This window comes from Symphalangus syndactylus, chromosome 11, assembly GCF_028878055.3.
Source record: "Symphalangus syndactylus isolate Jambi chromosome 11, NHGRI_mSymSyn1-v2.1_pri, whole genome shotgun sequence".
NCBI classification, from domain to species: Eukaryota; Metazoa; Chordata; class Mammalia; order Primates; family Hylobatidae; genus Symphalangus; species Symphalangus syndactylus.
Genome location: NC_072433.2, coordinates 82,180,517 through 82,198,031, shown reverse-complemented (window position 1 = coordinate 82,198,031; position 17,515 = coordinate 82,180,517). Strand labels below are relative to the sequence as shown.

Genomic DNA, 17,515 nt, shown 5'->3' with positions numbered 1-17,515 from the left:
TGATTTATTTTAAAAGATACTGTATATATCTTACTTATGTAAAACTACTTAAGTTCTTATGTAGAATTGCATAAGTCTTTTGAAATAAATACTAGAAAACAATCTTTAGGTAATTTAATCCTCAGCTAGCACATGCAATTTCCAAAACTCACCAAGAGGAAAATAGTAAAAAAAAAAAAATTAATTAGTTTAATGTTGATTTTCTTACCTCCAGAGTCTGAAGATAAACTAAAAAATGTAATGTTTTCTCAGCACACTCTTTAAGACTCCTTGGGACTTCCCTTTTCTAATACTGATGTTGGGGTCTTTCAGAGCCCATTGAGGATATTTCACAACCTGAAAGATGTGGGATTTCTCCAGGTGAAAGTCATCAGAGCAGAAGGGTTAATGGCTGCTGACGTCACTGGTAAGAGATGATGCAATTCTCCTATTGCTCAGATCAAGCAGCACACAAGGTCTACACCATTTAATAATTCAACTTTGCATTTCACCTGATGGATCATCAAAGTAAATAATTTAAAGATTCAGGAATGATCTTAGAAATATTTGCCAACCCCCTGATTTTTATAGTATCTCTGCTTTTTAAAGGCAGGGTAATGTATTAAAACTAAACACTGAAAAGCAAAATGGCTTTTGAATTGTTGCCTTCTTCGAAGTTTAATCAATGTAGTAGGAATACTTCTTCCAGATATTGTTATTTCCAGGTATTGAACCAATGCTTTACAGAATCAGCTTCCCTCATAGCATCAACGCTTATAATTCAAACATGCATGAAATCTGTTGCATATTTCACTGAAAATTTTAGGTGCATAATACTCAATAACTTGGTGTGAACTCTTGATATTTGAGTTGCTGATCCAACTCATTAGTCGTTCAAATTCCCTGGCACATCCCAGAGATAATTTTGGATCTAAACTAAGTCTCTAGATTGTTTGAAATTTCTTAAAGTAGGAAACAAGGCTGTACAAATGTCCACATTAGTTTTGTCTCTTAAAGCTTCCTGATTTGCATAATGCTATTTCTGTAACATATTAACAAACAGGCTGATAGCACTTATTTCATCAATTTCCAGAATTAAATCATTATTTTGAATTTATAACAATGTGACCATTCATTTATGATTTAATTTCATAAGGACTTGGGGGATGTTTATACTGTTCCTTAAATTATCCATCTCAAGTTAGACAATAAATAGGACTGGCTTGACCAATTTGTGCAAATTTCACTGTTTCTGAAAGAAAATATCAACTTATCATTCTGGAAATATGCTTACCATTTTGAACATTCAGCCAGATAATCCTAACAAGGTAACAAACTTATTTCAAAGGAAGAAATGTGCTTTTTCTACCATCCAAGGACCTGAAATCACTGTGCACTTCTTTAATTCATTCAACAGAATCAAAAACAAATTAAAAGGTAACATGCCTTCAAATGAAAATAGCAGATGTTTGTTCCAAAACTGCAATATTTTTATATTTTAATATTTGCCTATTAAGTGACCATGTGTGAGAAAATTTAAAATGTTAGTTTACAGTTCCTTTAAAAAGGTAATTATCAACTCATTTGTAACCAAGAAGATGATAACAGTTGTCACATATTTTTTCAAAACAGGCATACCTGAAAATGGGAGAGTGGGTAGTTTGTAATATTTGCATATATGCTAATTTGGCTCCTTGTATAAAACAATGTAAAATGTATACATTTTCCTACTTATGAAATTTCTTTCTAGTATGATTATAATCAAATTAATCTGGCACAATCATTTCTTTTAGAAAAATACAAGTACCATTTACTTCAAAAGCTTAGATACCTGCCCATTATAAAATTGGATAGAATTGTGTAAGTTTGTCTTCTTTGGAGAGAAGCTGTCACTGATTTTCAAACTTCATGAATATGCAAACTAGATTAACCCAGTTGGCCTGTGTGCCACTATGGAAGTTAAAATACATGTTCTCTCAAAACTGGAAAAAAATAGAGATATTTCTCTCCTAATGGTTCTATGTAAATTGATGTGAATAACAATAGCCTTTCCCCTGGGGATTCAATGAGACATAATTTTCATTTGATAAAATGAACATTAATTTGGGGAATACTAAATAACAGAGTCTCCATTTTTTTCCTCCACTTTTAGAGATATAAATCTAATGATTCCCCATTTCATGCTGACCTTATAATCTAATGTGCTCTGAATTGAACAAGAGAGATGTTGAACTATTCAGGGGCAAAAAGATAATTCAGTCTTTGACCTTGCTCACTCTTGGATCTTCTGTGGTCTTTACGACATTTGTGATGGTGGCAAAAATTGAAGACTATATATTTGAGTCAGAAATGTCTGCATATACTACCAATTTTAAAAATAATTTTTACTTTTGTAAAGGATACTTTATATATACACACACACACGCACATATGTATCCTGATGCTTCCTTGTCTTTGTCATTAAATTTGGGGCACAGGTAAGTTCTTTGTCTGCTTTCTGTTTTACTTGTTCAAAGAACTTTAAAGATATGATGTGCGTCTCAGTGGATAATGACAGTCAGCCTCTACAAGTTATTAGGCAATAGTTTGAAAAGAGGCAATTGACTAGCGCTGTCTTCAAATCCTCAAGTTAGGGTCCATTTAGGAATTTTGTCGATGTAGAGGGGAGATTTTAAATCACTGGTAACTGTCTGTGCTAAGGCAAGAATATTTTCTAACATGGTACAAATGAGCCTGTTACTGTAAGATACACGGTTGGTTTCAGAACACTTTTTCTAAATAAGTCTAACGAGACAAATTTATATTTGAACAACTTGGCTCTATTTTTTAAATATTTTTAATGATCTGAACATAAAGTTAAACTCCCATTGTTTCAGCAAAAAATGTTAAATTATAATATTCCATCATTAGACATGAGCACAGGAAAGAAAGATTCTATAGTCTTTTAAGTAGCCATCAATCTTACTACAGTTACAAAGAATTTTTCCCTTTCAAAATGTAAAATTTTTCTTTTGTTACAACACATTCATTGAGAAACATTGTGATACTGTATTAACTCTCTGTGAATAAAGAGCAATTGAGACTCTCTTTGAATGAGTGAGTATAAAGCACAAATTACTTTTTAATGAAACCCTCAATTCTTTCCCTTTCCACAAAAAGCCTATAGCCTTGTTCAGCTGAACACTACTACAGTAGGTCACTTCAGTTAAGCCCCTAATAAACTGTTGATAGTCGAGGGTAGTTTTTTCTTCGGTCTCAATAGCCCAGTGTTGGACAGTGCACTTCAAATCATTAAGGTTAATACAGATTTAAAAAAGAGATTAACTCTGGTGGTTAAGGCCTCAATTTACAACTCCCACACATACACATGCATTGAGCAAGGCACAAGAGTGGATTGAAATTTCAGTCAAATTGTGGGCAGCTTTTCACAGCCTGAGAAAGTGGCACTCTCATTTGAAAAGTTGGTCAGCTAAATTCTTCGTAAGGGAAAAAATTTGAGTCACTGAAAAATACCTCTCAGTACAACTTACTTACCTTTCAACTAACCAGTGAAAAGGTTAATGTCTCTCCGCACCATCAAAGCGAGACCTAGAGACTGTCTGGCCCCGCGTTCACTGGGGAAGATTCTCTCTGCAGCTAGATCAAGTTTTCCTTAAAACTCTACACATTGTGAGGAAAGGCCAGTGGGGTGGGGTGTGGTGGGGTGGGGTAGGTGGCGGGAAAATATTTTTTCTTCGGGTGGTAGGAAATCGTTCATGTTTTCGTTTGTCTTTTTTAGCTTCTGATTGTTCATTCCCTTGAGCAGGGCCTAATTTCTGCCTCAACAGAACATTCCAAGTCTCCTATATTGAGTGAGGCTTTCTTTGCAGAGTATTTAGACCTGGCCTATTGGTTCTTTCAAGTTCTAAGAGGAGAAGGAGAAAAGAGTTCTTCTCCTCCGCCCCTCCCCTTCATTTCATTTTCCCCTGGGTTCTGTCTCTCTTTCTCTCTGTTTTTTTTTTTTTTCTGAGCTCCTAAGGAAGAGGTCGTAGTTTCCCCAGGGAGACCAGCCACTCAGTTTCAGAAACAGTGACATGGGAGAACTGTGAAACCCTTCAAAAGATGTCCTACCTTTTCACTGTACTGAAAGGTACATAATATAAAACTTCTCCACCCCAGGTGAATTGATCTCTCAAATTAATGCACCATCTCCTTCAGGAAACAATAGAGGGAGAGGAAGAGAAAAAGGGGGAGAGAGAGAGAATTTTACAGTTCATAGAATATGTCACTGAAATAGTCCCATTAAATGAGTGTATCTTTTTCTAAAACAAGGCTATGCATAAAGACTTGCGACTTGCCAGCCCCGTAGTCCGGAAACCTACCAGTTATTAAGAGAGATGTTTACTACCCCTTTATTTGCATAGACTTTTCCCATGTTTTTCTTTTGGAAAACTGTCTTCATTGTTGGAAAATATTTAAGTAACAAAACAGCAGAAAAAGACATGCTACAGTTTTTTTATCAGCTTCCGTGAGAGTCTTATTATCTTAAGAAATAACAGTTAGCAGCTCAGATTCATTAGCAGAGCTAAATTTAAGCCCCATTTGACAGGCTGCCTAGAAAACATTTTGTTTTGCTGTCTGTGGGCTTTAATTAAGATGTGTTCAATTTCAGTCCTCTTCAGTCTAGCTCCCGCCCCCCCAACCCCCACCCCCAACTTGCTGTGTCACAGACCGGCGATCAGACACTTTTAGATGGTCCGGCCCATGACTTTGACCTTCTGCGCAGTCCGGCGTTCCCTGGGGAACCGTTCAACTCATGAGGTCTGATTTCACACTTCCAGGATGCCTCAGCTCTCTTAACAATGACAGGGAGACAAAGCCCTTTAGAGCAGGCCGCATGGGGACTTGTTTAAATTGGAAACCAGAGAGGAGTCAAGGAACAAGGTTATGGGCTACAGAATAGTGCTTTTAATAAAGAGCTCACAGCTCTGGCTCAGCTCAAAGAGGTCTACCTCTGTACAATTAATTGAGCCATTTATCTGGAGCATCTTAGGCCTCTACTTTCTCACAGAATTGCGTGGTAAATATCAGCTAAGAAGCAAATCAGATATGCATGAAATGAATTTTAACACTTTGATTACTGTGCCTCCAGTCTTCATTAAAAGTAAATTTATTTGTATTTCTGACCTCATTATCAGGAGGCTGCCTGCATTTTTATTGGTTCCTGTGATTTCCAGCTTGAGTGTGTCATGAAGGTATATTTTATACAAAGATTTGGATTTATTATTCTTGATATTTTCCCTGAACATTATGGGTCTATTCAGAGAAAGAAAATGAAAAGGCAGCTGTACAGAAAAAGGCAAGACTGATCTTTGAAAGTTTTATATACAGTTGGAGAAATACCAAGCACATATACATGACATAGACAAGATATTGTCCTTTTAAAAAAATTAACTTTTGGTGGGTTACGCTAGCAAATAGCTTAAGACATATGTAATTGTTACTTCAAGTGCCCTGTAGAATACAATTGCTCAATTGGAAGAAGTCGCTAAGTTGCTTTTTAAAATAGGATTGTAGCAGTTTGAATTAATAGCATGTGCCTTTAATTGTCATCATCATATTTAATAAAATCGATGATGTCCGATAAATGCAGCCTTAGATATTACAATCATTCTTTAAAATTTATGTTGGAAGAAGATAAAATATAAAATCTTTAAGTTCTACGTAATTTCATTCAAAGAACTGTATAAAATATAGTGGAAGTCCTTCATCTTGGTATATTATCAGAGATAAAATAATCTACCAAATAAAAGAGAGGATGTGCAAATAGTCATAGTTTCTTAACTTTACTATCTTAACATCTGAAAATTATATTGCTTGAAACAAAAACCCTAAGCTTTAACATAGAATATATAGGACATTCCTCAAGGAAAGTATGCTTTATTTCCATTATATAAGCTAATGTTCCATTTGCTTTTTAATAATTATGCTCATAGAAGACTTTTAAGCAGATAGTATGCTATGAGAAGACATTTTATGCAATTTATAATGCATCAAAAATATACAACACCTGCTATTCTTATCATGGTAGTATACCTGGTTTAGAAAACAATATTATATACATATACGTGATAAATGTATTAATACTATATAAATCTTTTCCTTAAGAATGGGCCTAAACAAATAAAAATATCACAGGGGAAGAAAGCAAATCATTGTTCTTCCTTCTTTTATGTCACCACATCTTACATACAAATAAAACTTACTTTCTTTAGTAATTGCATTTTTAAAACCTAGCCAAGTTCTGATTATAGAAAAAGTGTTCTTCTAAAACCAAAGAGTTGTTATCAAATATCTCCAAAAAGAGGAATGAAAATGATAATTTAGCACAAGGGCTGATGAGGCCTGAATCTGAGACAGTGTTTTAAAGAGAATTACAGAAATCATGTGTGATTCATATGCAGGTCACATGGTTAGAAGATACTGCCCTGGAAGAATAGGTGGGATGACAAAAGAGATTAATAATTGGGTTTGATATGCACTAGAGGAGAAGGACTACGGGCTGAGAAAGTGGTGGTCCCACTATCAATGGGAAATGAGGGAAAGAGAAATACTATAAAATAATTAATCAGGTTCTGTAGAACAAAGATTACAAAATGATCCTTTGAGTAAAGAAATAGCAAATTGCTGATTTGGCTCAGAGGGCTAGCTCTAGGATTTCACCCAGTGCTTGAAGAAATACTTTCATGATGCTAGAATCATTGTTTAAAATTAAACTTTAAAAAAATATTTTGTTACATTACAACATAATTGTGCAAATAAGTGACGTATTTTCTAGAACAATGGATCAAGGAAATGCTACAAATAGAGAGGATCTAGATTTAACTAGATTTTTTGAAAAAAAAAAAATTTACTACAGAGATACTTGGGTTAAACGATAGTATGGTTGGACTCGTGAATGACTAAATAGTCAAGCCTAAAGAGTAATTATTAAAGGATTGATGTCACTGGGGATGCCAAGTGGGTTACAGGGCTCTGTCCTTGGTCTAAGCTGTTCAATGTGTTTACTAATTACTTTGAGGAGGTAATTGACTGCTTTCTTATCAAAGTTGCTAGGAGGGCTACTTAATTCATTGTATGTGAGACCAGTATATGTATACAATCCTATACTACAGACAAATAATAGGCTTAATTCAACAAGATGAACATTAAAAAGTGTAAATCCAAAGTCTTTCCTGAGTACTAAACTGTGATATCTTGCTTTAACCATAGAAAATAAAGAAGAGACTTTAGGATTTGAGTTGAGTTTAAACTCCATGAGAGCAAATTATACATACATCAATTCTGTTACATTGAATAAAGGTGAAATGTTGAGAGTGGACTCATCAGATATGCTGGGGTATGAATCCAGTTTGTGAATACTCTTTAAAGAAGGACATTGACTAACCAGAATATATTTTCAACTGGTATATCTGGTGTTTTAAAATCAAGTCAATTGAGAATAGTGCTGGAATGATGATAATAACAATAATAATGACAACTAACATTTACTGAGCCCTGATCACATGTCAGACACTAACCTGAGCTTGGTGCAAGAATTATCATACATAACTAACTAATCTCACAACAACCTTATTAGGGACTATTGTTATTCCCACTTTATAATTTGGAAAACTGAAGAGGCATGGAGAGGTTAGGTAACCCTTCCATGATCAACACACACACACACCAGCTTGTAAATGGCAGGGCAGGCATGCTGATCTAGATCTTTCCACAAAAGCCACTGATGTATTTGTACTGGAGAAAAGAAGAACTTGAGGACATATGATTTCTTTTACCAATTATCCAAAGGCCTGTCATGAGGAGAATGTAGATAAGAGCTAGCAAGGGGGGTAAATGGCCAAGGTTTAGCTCCAAAGAGCAAACTTTCTTCTAGAAAATTTAATCAGAAGGGGATTTATAATAAAATATTAAATAAATCACAGAATCTTTGCTGGGCAGGAAGGGCCTAAGAAAAGAGACTCTAAGTTCAGTCTCTAGAGGTTAGTACTAAAGCCACATGGCAGAACCAAGGAGTTGTTGACATTAACAAGTTGAGAAGACAACTGTGACAACTGATACATGACCCCTGCTTGCAGTCTGCAGCAGTAAAATCGACTCCATGTGCTCTCACTTAATTGAATTCTAATATCAAGTCTTAGGCAAGAACATCTGATTCATGCAACCTAAATCACATCTACATCTCTAGCTGCAAGGGAATCTAGAAATGTCACTTTAGGCTTAATGTCCTCTATAGATCAGGAAGAGACACTAGCAAGTAGTTAGAATGGATGCTCAGCAAGCCATCCACAGTGTCCAGCAGAGGACAGCAGATAATGAACATTGATCACATATTGCCTATGTGATAGATGCTGTACCCTCCCTTCATGCCTATCATTTCGTTAAGATTTTCTAATTACTACAGAACGCAAATTATAGAATAAATAAAAAGCTACAGAGACACAATTTTATACATGATGTGAAGAAACATTTTCCACAAATTACAATTGCCAACAAAAAATAGATCCAAAGATTCTTGTAGAGGTAATGATTTCCACATTACTAAAACTTTCAAAGGAGAGCCTGAAGGACTACCTGGTTGCAGAGATGATGCAAGCCCTGGATGACGTTTTGAACTTGACCTCTAAGATTTATTTCCAAGCCTTCAGATTCTAAGATATTGTAGCAGGTACCAAGATAAATAACAGATTCCTGGATGAGATATTTTGTAAAAGAGAAATAAAGAGACAAAGACATTATTCTAAAGGCAAAGACTTAACAGATGACAATTTTCAGTTATTGCCTTTAATTAGTTTTTAAAAATGTATTTAAAATGTTTAATCACCTAATAGAGTACTTAATTTTTTTAAGCATAAAAAGTTATTTCACTGCAAAAGGTCTCTCCAGCTAATTAATTTACTTATAGGAAAGCTTATCTGAAACCTCATGCTTTTCTGCAGGGAGGTCTAATTGAGTATATATTTACTATAAGTCCTAAAGTATCTAACAAGCCTTGCAAAAACAAAGGAACTTCTAATGTATTTTTATTCTCATTTTAGACCAAACAACTTTTGTGTTTCTAAGCTTGTAACGAATCACTTGCATATAGTTTCTATATTAAATATGAATTGAAAATGAAGTATTTAAATGTTCTTACCATAATTTATCTAAGCTGTTAAAAGCTTAGGCATAATTTTCTCACAGCCTCTTCTCATTTTATAGGTCCCATAGTCTCCTTCCTCTTTCTTTTCCAGTTTCTCATCTGTCTCCTTTCCCTTCTTATTCTTCTGTCATAAATTTTGAGCTTCCCAACATATATCAATATGGTTCAATTCCAAGACTCAAGAATGCATCTAGTTACACACAATTCTGTAAATATTCTTTTGCAGATAGTTCTATATCCCAGGGGAAATAAATTCATATTTACATTGAGCTTTACCTATTTCCATTAGCTTTGGGTCTCAGGGTGTGGTTCAGGAACCTCTGGGGATCCCCAAGACCCATTCAGGGATCTCTGAAGCCAAAACTATCTTCATAATAATACTAATGTATTATTTGCCTTTTTTATTCTCATTCTTTCGTGAGTGTACAATGGAGTTTTCCAAGGGCTACATAATCTTTGATTACTCCAATGTTAACAGGTCGTGGATTTATTATTTCTAGTGAATTAATAAATATTTTTAATGTTTTCATTTCTAACATGGGTACATTTTGATAGATATAGCCCACATAAAAACTCTTTGAGATCCTCAGTAATTTTTAAGAGTTCCTAAGATCAAAATGTTTAAGAATTATTGCTGTTAGACAATGATTATCAATTAGGAGGAGGGTAGTATTGCCCCAGTGGATGTCTGGAGATTTTTGAGGGAATTTTAGTTGCCATATGACTGGGGAGCATACTGGTGTTTGGTAGCTGGGGTTGGGGATGCTAAATGTCCTACATAATGAAAATTTACATAATGAAAATTTAATCCTGCATTTAAATATAGATATTGATATACATTTAAAATCTGTTTCATGATTGTCTGAGCCTAGATTGCATCCTGAAATACATAGTATTATTGATTCAAGCCTTGCAAATGGCTGCCATTTCACACAGTATACACCAAAGACCTTAAGACGGTGTCCAAGGCACTTAATTACCTTATTCCCCATTACTTCTCTGACATCGTCTACTAACCTTCCCATTGCACACCCTGCCCCAGTATCAGAGGCCTCAAGCACACCAGGCTTTTGGTCTAGCCCTTTCTCTACCTGGATCACTTTTCTCCAGAAGTGTTTCTCTACTTTTCTCCACTTTTCTACTTGGCTACTCCTTTATCCCCTTCAGTTCTTTGCTCAGACCTCACCTTCTCTATGAGGCCTATTCCAACCACCCCAATTAAATCTATAAGCAGTGCCCCTCCTCTACCCTCTCCAAACCCCTTTTCTTACTCTATTTTTTTCTGTTTTTTTATTAACACGTAGCAGTCTCTAACATACGATATATCTAGTAACTATGTTCAGTATTTATTCTCTTTCTCCTCCATTCCCACTATAAGTAAATTTGGAGACAGCGGACACATTTCCCTTTTCTGTTCATATGGCCTGGCACATAATAGGCACTCAATAAATATTTGTTGAATAAATCAATGTATGATTTTATTGTAAACAACTTTCTATTTAGTCCTCCTTTATAATACAGTTCTGGTATTATATTAAAATTTGAAATTGTGTGTCACTCAGTTTTATTCCAGGCTAGTAAAGAGGACATTACAAAATCTTCAATATGAAAAAAAAGTATTATGTCTAGTAGGTTGAAAGCCACAACTCTATGGTGTCAATTTTCTTGCCATAATGAAATCTGCTTCATGACTCAGTGAGAAAAAAGAAGTCTTATTATTATTATTCAGTCCCAGAATCAGACCCAGTGGGGACCTAGTTAAAAGTGTGAGTTAATGTAATTCTACCAATCAGATGTTTAAAATATGTTTAGGTCAGTTGATGGAAAAGGATAGGGTCAAAGCCCCATCTCCAGTGATAAAGGGAGGATGGAAGATGTCTTCAACATATGCCGCTTTCTGTTCTGGTGGACATGATGGAATTCCCTCAACTATAACATTATTATACGTTATGATTGAAATTCCAGTTTCTATAAGGGATAGATGGCAACCTTGATTATATATATATATATATTTTTTTTTTCTTTTTTTTTTTTGAGACGGAGTCTCGCTCTGTCGCCCAGGCTGGAGTGCAGTGGCGCCATCTCGGCTCACTGCAAGCTCCGTCTCCCGGGTTCACGCCATTCTCCCACCTCAGCCTCTCCGAGCAGCTGGGACTACAGGCGCCCGCCACCACGCCCGGCTAATTTTTTTTGTATTTTTAGTAGAGACGGGGTTTCACCGTGGTCTCGATCTCCTGACCTCGTGATCCGCCCGCCTCGGCCTCCCAAAGTGCTGGGATTACAAGCGTGAGCCACTGCGCCCAGCCTGATTATATTTTTTAAAAGATTAAAATATGGTTATTTCAAACTGTGGCAACTGAGAAAATTAAATGAAATAACTTAATTTGTACAAGGTAGGCTCAAAATAAAAGGCCCCCATGGGTATGAATTGCTTTCCATGCTATTGAAAGCCTTCTGTGTTTTCAGACATGGCAACAAAGAGGTGGTCACTGGGTCCCCATACACACACATTTTTATAACACATCACATCCAGCAAACTGTGCTACTTGTCAGCAGCAAAATGACCCTGGACAAAGCCCACCACTGATGGATCAGGATTAACTCTATATTCCAGGAGCAAGAATATCATTCAGTATCTTTTGAGTCACTTTAATGCTCAAACCAGTAGTTTGTACAAACTGAAGTCACCCACTTGCCCACAAAACAGGTAGCAAGTGAGCAGGGGTGGTACAGACTTTCCCACAGTTCTTTATCAATGTGTCAGTGTCGTGACCTCAAACAGCAAGGACTAAGAGTGAGAGAGAATTAGCCAGTCAGTGCACCCCATTTAATCCTTGGTGCCGTTTTGAAGATTGCCAGAAAAGATGCCCGTTGGAGACAATTCTGATGTTTGTTTTATTGTTGTAGAAATGGCTTTTCAACCCCCAAAAAAGGATTGGGACCATAGAATATATGCTTTAAATTCTGTTAAAGATTCTGTTTTATGAGTTAGGGTAAAAGAGTCTCTCAAGTGTTAATTCTCATGGGAGATTTAAAAAAAAACAAAGATCCATAGGAAAAAATAGCCCTTAGTATTTAACTAGATTATGGATAAAAGTATGAGTCTTAATGTAATATTTTTATGTATCTAGTTTATAGTAGCTAGGTAACACATATCTAGGTTTTTGTATTATAGAGACTATTAAAGGAATATACAAATACATTTAAGCAAAATATTCCTCATCATAAAATGTCAGCCTACTTTTTATGTCATTATCCTTCGCTTTTAAAAGCACTGTGATAGAGCTGTACAATCACCATAGATCACCAGAGTCATAGCCACTGGAAAAGTCTTTGCTTCCTTTCCCTCTTTATGTTCTGGAGTTATAGAATGGCATGCCTCCTTCTCCTTGCTCCTGTTGCACCCTTCACGTACCTTTATTACAGCCCTTACAACTCTGCATCATAATTGTGTATTTACATGTCTATCGTGTCCTCTAAACTGTGCATGCCTTGAGAGCTGGACTGTGTCTTAATCATACTTATAATTCTGAGGTGAGCAGAGCAGCCACTCAATAAGTAATGAATGCTTCAAAAAGCATTCCTATTTCTCTCTAGAAAATTGTCAACATGGAAAATTTCCGTGTCCTCAAGGAACGCTGATTTCCTTCCTAGCTGTCATGGTGGTTAAAGCAATCAATCCCACAGCCCCTGCCCTCAACCAGCACTGCCACCATTTCTATTTTCTATCCAAACCAAATTCTCCAGTTTGTAGCATTGCTAAGGAGAGGGATTGACTCTTTTTAGCCAAAATAATAGGGCCTCAGGAAGAGCCAGTTGATACCCACAGGTCTGCTTTAGTCTTGTGACAAAAATGAGTGAGAGAGAGACAATGGATTATATAATCTGTGTTCTCATATATTTAGGCTCTCAAAAATTATCAGAAACAAAATATCCTTCAACTTTGGATGCTGCCTTCATTCTTTGCACTTCTAGCCACACGGTATTGAATAAAAACATTGCAGAGGACTGCTTTATATCACTGTCTGGAACTTTGCAGAATATAGTGCACGTTAGAGACATCAACTTCATCCTAGAGTCAATCCCATAACCCAGGTACTCCGAGCAAGCGGAGCAGCCTATCAGAGGGCCTAAATGGAATGATAAAAGGATGAAAGGAAGGAATAATTAAGGAGATAATTAATGGTTAGGTCCATCACTAGTATTTCTCTGATTGGTTTTGTTTATTTAAGTGGCAGATAATCAAAGCTGTAAAATTTAGGTCTGAAAAGCCAGTCATTTAAAGGATTATTTAGCAAACCAGATAAGCATATTAACTATGTGTAGTCACTTTTTAAAAATAGAACTGTAGTCCATGCTTTTTAGTGGCAAGTTTACGAGTTTGATGTTGTACATTTACTATTATTTTGGTTGAAATTGCCATAATTTTTAATTGCCCTTGAATCATGCAGTGACAGGAGGATACTTCCTAAATAAGTCAAACATAACATAGTGTGGAAAGACCTGATGTTAGCATCCATTAATGATAACTGTAAAAAGATAACTTTTTAAAAGGAAAAGATGAATAGAAATTAAACATAAAATTGCCTGCTTTCTCCTTAACCTAAACTTTCCTCTTTGTCAGATTCTAGAAATATGTAGTCTTAGCACCTTGTTGAATGCTTATTCTCCTTGGAAAAAAAAAAAAAAAAAGAACTGGCTTGGCTAAGCTCAGTGAATTGTTTTTCAGCATCAAATAATAATATGAGGGTATATTAGGTGATTAAATATTGACATCTGCAAATCCTGTTGATTCTCCCTTCAGAATATATCCAGAATCTAACCACGTTCCACCACCTAGATTATTGCAATTGCCTCCTAACTCTTCTTCCTCCCCCTCCATTGTCCTTTCTCTACCTTATTTTCCAAATAGCAGCTATCAGAGCATGTCACTCCTCAAATCAAATCCCTCAAAACCTCCCCCATTAATGAGAGTTCAAGCCAAGTTTTTTCAGAGACCTGCCACTCTCTCCAGACCTCTCTGTGTCACCTACTACCACCCCTGCAACCGCCCGCCTGTCCGATCTCCCCAAAACCTTCCTCCAGCCACACTGGCTTCCTGGATATTCCTAGAAATGCCTGGCACAGCCACTTCTCTGGTCTTTCCACTGTCGGTTCCTCTGGGTCACCCAAGGCTCACCTCCTTCATTTTTTTGCCTGCACGTCACTGTCTTAGCACGACTTTCCCTGCAGCCCTTTAAAAACTGCATGTACACACCAACACTCCCTTTTACCTTTCCCATCTTTATTTTTTCCCATAGTATTTATCACCTTCTAAGATACTATAAAATGTATTTATTGTCTGTCTTCTGCTTCAATGTAAACTCCATGAAGTCAGGGATTTTTTAAAAATTGTTTAATTCACTGCTGTTTCCCCAGCAAATAGAACACTGCCTGCTACAAGGTAAGGAATAAATATATGTTAGTTGATTGAACCGACAGTCAAAACATTACCCAGCATTTCCTATGCGTGTGACCTACTAACTACTTAAGATGTGGTACCGTTATTTTGAAAGGTGTTGCCTAGTATCTTACATTTAACTCTATTTGGAAAACTGTTTGAATCTGCCTGCTTATGCTTATATCTGAATTCTATGGGAGAAAATAAAGTTGTGGATGTGCCACATAAAACCCATTGCAATGTGTTTTAATGAACAAAATATTCTTTTTTGAACACTATCTTCCATGGGGTGTGTGAGTTGAAAGTGAGGATGGTAACATGTAGGCAAGAGGATAAAGATGATTGGAGGAAAAAAAGATAATACAGATCCTAAGCCAGAAGTACAATTTTCACCAGACCTTTAAGACTTCCAGTTCTCTATTCTTTATTTAAAATTATTCCCAAGACCCAAAATTGAGAAGACTACCATGATGTTAAATTATGCAATTATCCTGGGATACATAAGGCCACTGAACTAACACATACCTATTAAATCTCTTTTTTAATATAAAGTTAATAAATTAAAGGTGAGTCAAAGTTTGTACAGCTCATTTTAAGAATTGCAATATGGAAAGTAAATACACTGCTGTATGGGAATACATAGCTTATCTGTCACTGATAGCTAATGAATTCCTTCCCATTAAAATTTAATTGAAAATCTTCAATGATATTTAAGCTTTTGCAGAAGTGTAAACTACTGTGACTACAATTCACAATGCATTTAAAACAATTATTCTTTATCATTAAAGTTAATAATATGCACATTAACCTCTTATGTAGTCTAAATCAATATTGTAGTTTAAAAGATATGACCTCTGGACAGCTTTGTCTAAATATTGATTTCATTGTCATTTGTATAAGGTATCAAACAAATTACATGCTGCACTAATATCATTAATGCTGCCCCCATAGAGCCTCTGACTTTATGGGTTCTTATAATATGGGGCATAACATTACAAAAATATTGAGGACTTCACAAAATGTAATTGCCGAAAGGATGAGATTTGAGTATGGCAGGACAGACTTGTTATTCCAAATCCTTTATTTTCAGTGAACAGAAAAAAAAAATACTGCTCTTTAACATGCGTATTGGTTGTTGATGTTTAGTTTCAAATGGTAGATTTTTTTCTGCCTTAGAGAGTCTAATTTACCTTCTTGTGATGTCACAGATATCTCAGAAGAAAGTAACCCAATCTTAGTCCAATTAAAATATTATAATTTTGCAATATAGTAGTTTTTCCAAAATGAACTTGATTAGAAATCCCTGTTACAAGTTAATAGTTAATCAGATGAGTTGAAAAAATATATGCCTTAGAGTAAAGGGGCTGAACTTTTCAAACGGCTCTTACAGATTTCTGTAAAAACTGATTTAGGGATGGACATGCATCACATTCTCCATCATAATTGCCAGTTATAGAATTATTTTTGCTTTAAAAAATTGCAAATTGAAGTGCCAGCTATATAATTTTGTCTCTTTTATTTTTTTCAGGCTCTAAATTGCTATGAATCATAACAATTGCTAACATCAACCAGTTACATCTAACTCTATTTTGATGGTGGTTTCTTTTTTTAATTTTTAAAATTGTACTTCACTTTTTTGTTTACTATAAAACTTTTTGCAAAAGAGATATGGTCATGATCTTGACACTGTGAACTGTGGGTGCTATGTACACTAAAAATATTTACCAAAAATCTCTTGTAGGAAAAAGTGACCCATTTTGTGTGGTAGAACTGAACAACGATAGACTGCTAACACATACTGTCTACAAAAATCTCAATCCTGAGTGGAATAAAGTCTTCACGTTGTAAGTAGGCATTTCTTTGGGCTCTGAATCCAAAATTGTGTTAACTTTGATTTATTTTTGAGGGTTTTTAAAAAAATGTGTGTGTTTATTCTTAACTGATTCACAACTCAATGCATCTGGCCTGCCTTTGCTAACAACAATGAATTTTCCTCTTACCTTCCTGAAAGTGAAACCTGGGGGAAAGGGTATGGCATTTTTCTTTGTTTTCACAGACATTTTTTAAAACTGTGCTTTTTATATGATTTGGCTAAGGATTTTGCTTCCATTAACTGAATCACCATACCGCTTCTTCCTTTTATACTTTCTATTGAAATTCTTTCCAATTGCATTGACACCAAGGAAGACAAAGCTCTATTTGTTCCATTGCTGAAATCAGCAAACAATCCAGTCTCGAATTCGGCAGATGCTTTAGTTTTGGTTCTTTTCATTTTAGCACAATGAGAATATTAAGTATTGTCCTAGATACCAAAATACCCTATGAGTTAATTTTCCTTTTGTTTTAGAAAGTTTGTAAACCTTTTCAGTCATACACTGTAAAAGCTGCCAATGCTACACTATAGTAACTCCTAAGTTCGGTTTTTTAAACAGGGCTTTTGAAATGAACTCTGAACAAAGGAAAATTCTCCAAACACAAGTACTTCTTTAAAGTTTTCTAACATAATTCTATTTTTTTGTATATGAAAAACTGTGAAATTCTTCATCAATTTATTATGTCTCTGCTTAAGAGCCAGTAGCTGATCAGCTTTAACTGTCTGACCAATTTATTTTTAAGGAATTCCACATTTTTATAAGAGATAAAAGCCTGGTCAGGAGACTTGTACTCCTAAGAAGATTGCGGAGAGTGTTTTTCTCCAGAATGCATAACTGAATGAATAGGTTTGATTATTATCAAAGCCATTAATTGATTGTGCCCTGATAAAGCCTCTCCTCACATATGGTTGCAATTTTTTCAGTAATGAATATATTCACTTTATTGTTTTCTCTTAATTCATGTTTTCTTGGTAAACAGTTTGATCAAAAAATAAATGCTGTCAACAATTTGCACTTATTTTCCAGAAACAAAAATATGAA

At 35.4% G+C, this 17,515-nt stretch overlaps 1 protein-coding gene across 21 annotated transcripts in view; it reads left to right on the top strand.

The window, feature by feature from the left end:
• Positions 1-17,515, top strand: part of MCTP1 (multiple C2 and transmembrane domain containing 1) — a 598,469-nt gene that overhangs the window by 412,697 nt on the left and 168,257 nt on the right. For 20 of the 21 annotated variants that reach the window (XM_063612299.1, XM_055233347.2, XM_063612297.1 and 17 more), the window contains 2 exons: positions 313-406; positions 16,342-16,444. The exons of the other annotated variant lie outside the window; for it this stretch is intronic. In XM_063612299.1, the coding sequence (XP_063468369.1) occupies positions 313-406; positions 16,342-16,444 (197 nt within the window). The remainder of the gene's footprint in view (positions 1-312; positions 407-16,341; positions 16,445-17,515) is intronic. 21 annotated transcript variants of the gene reach the window in all.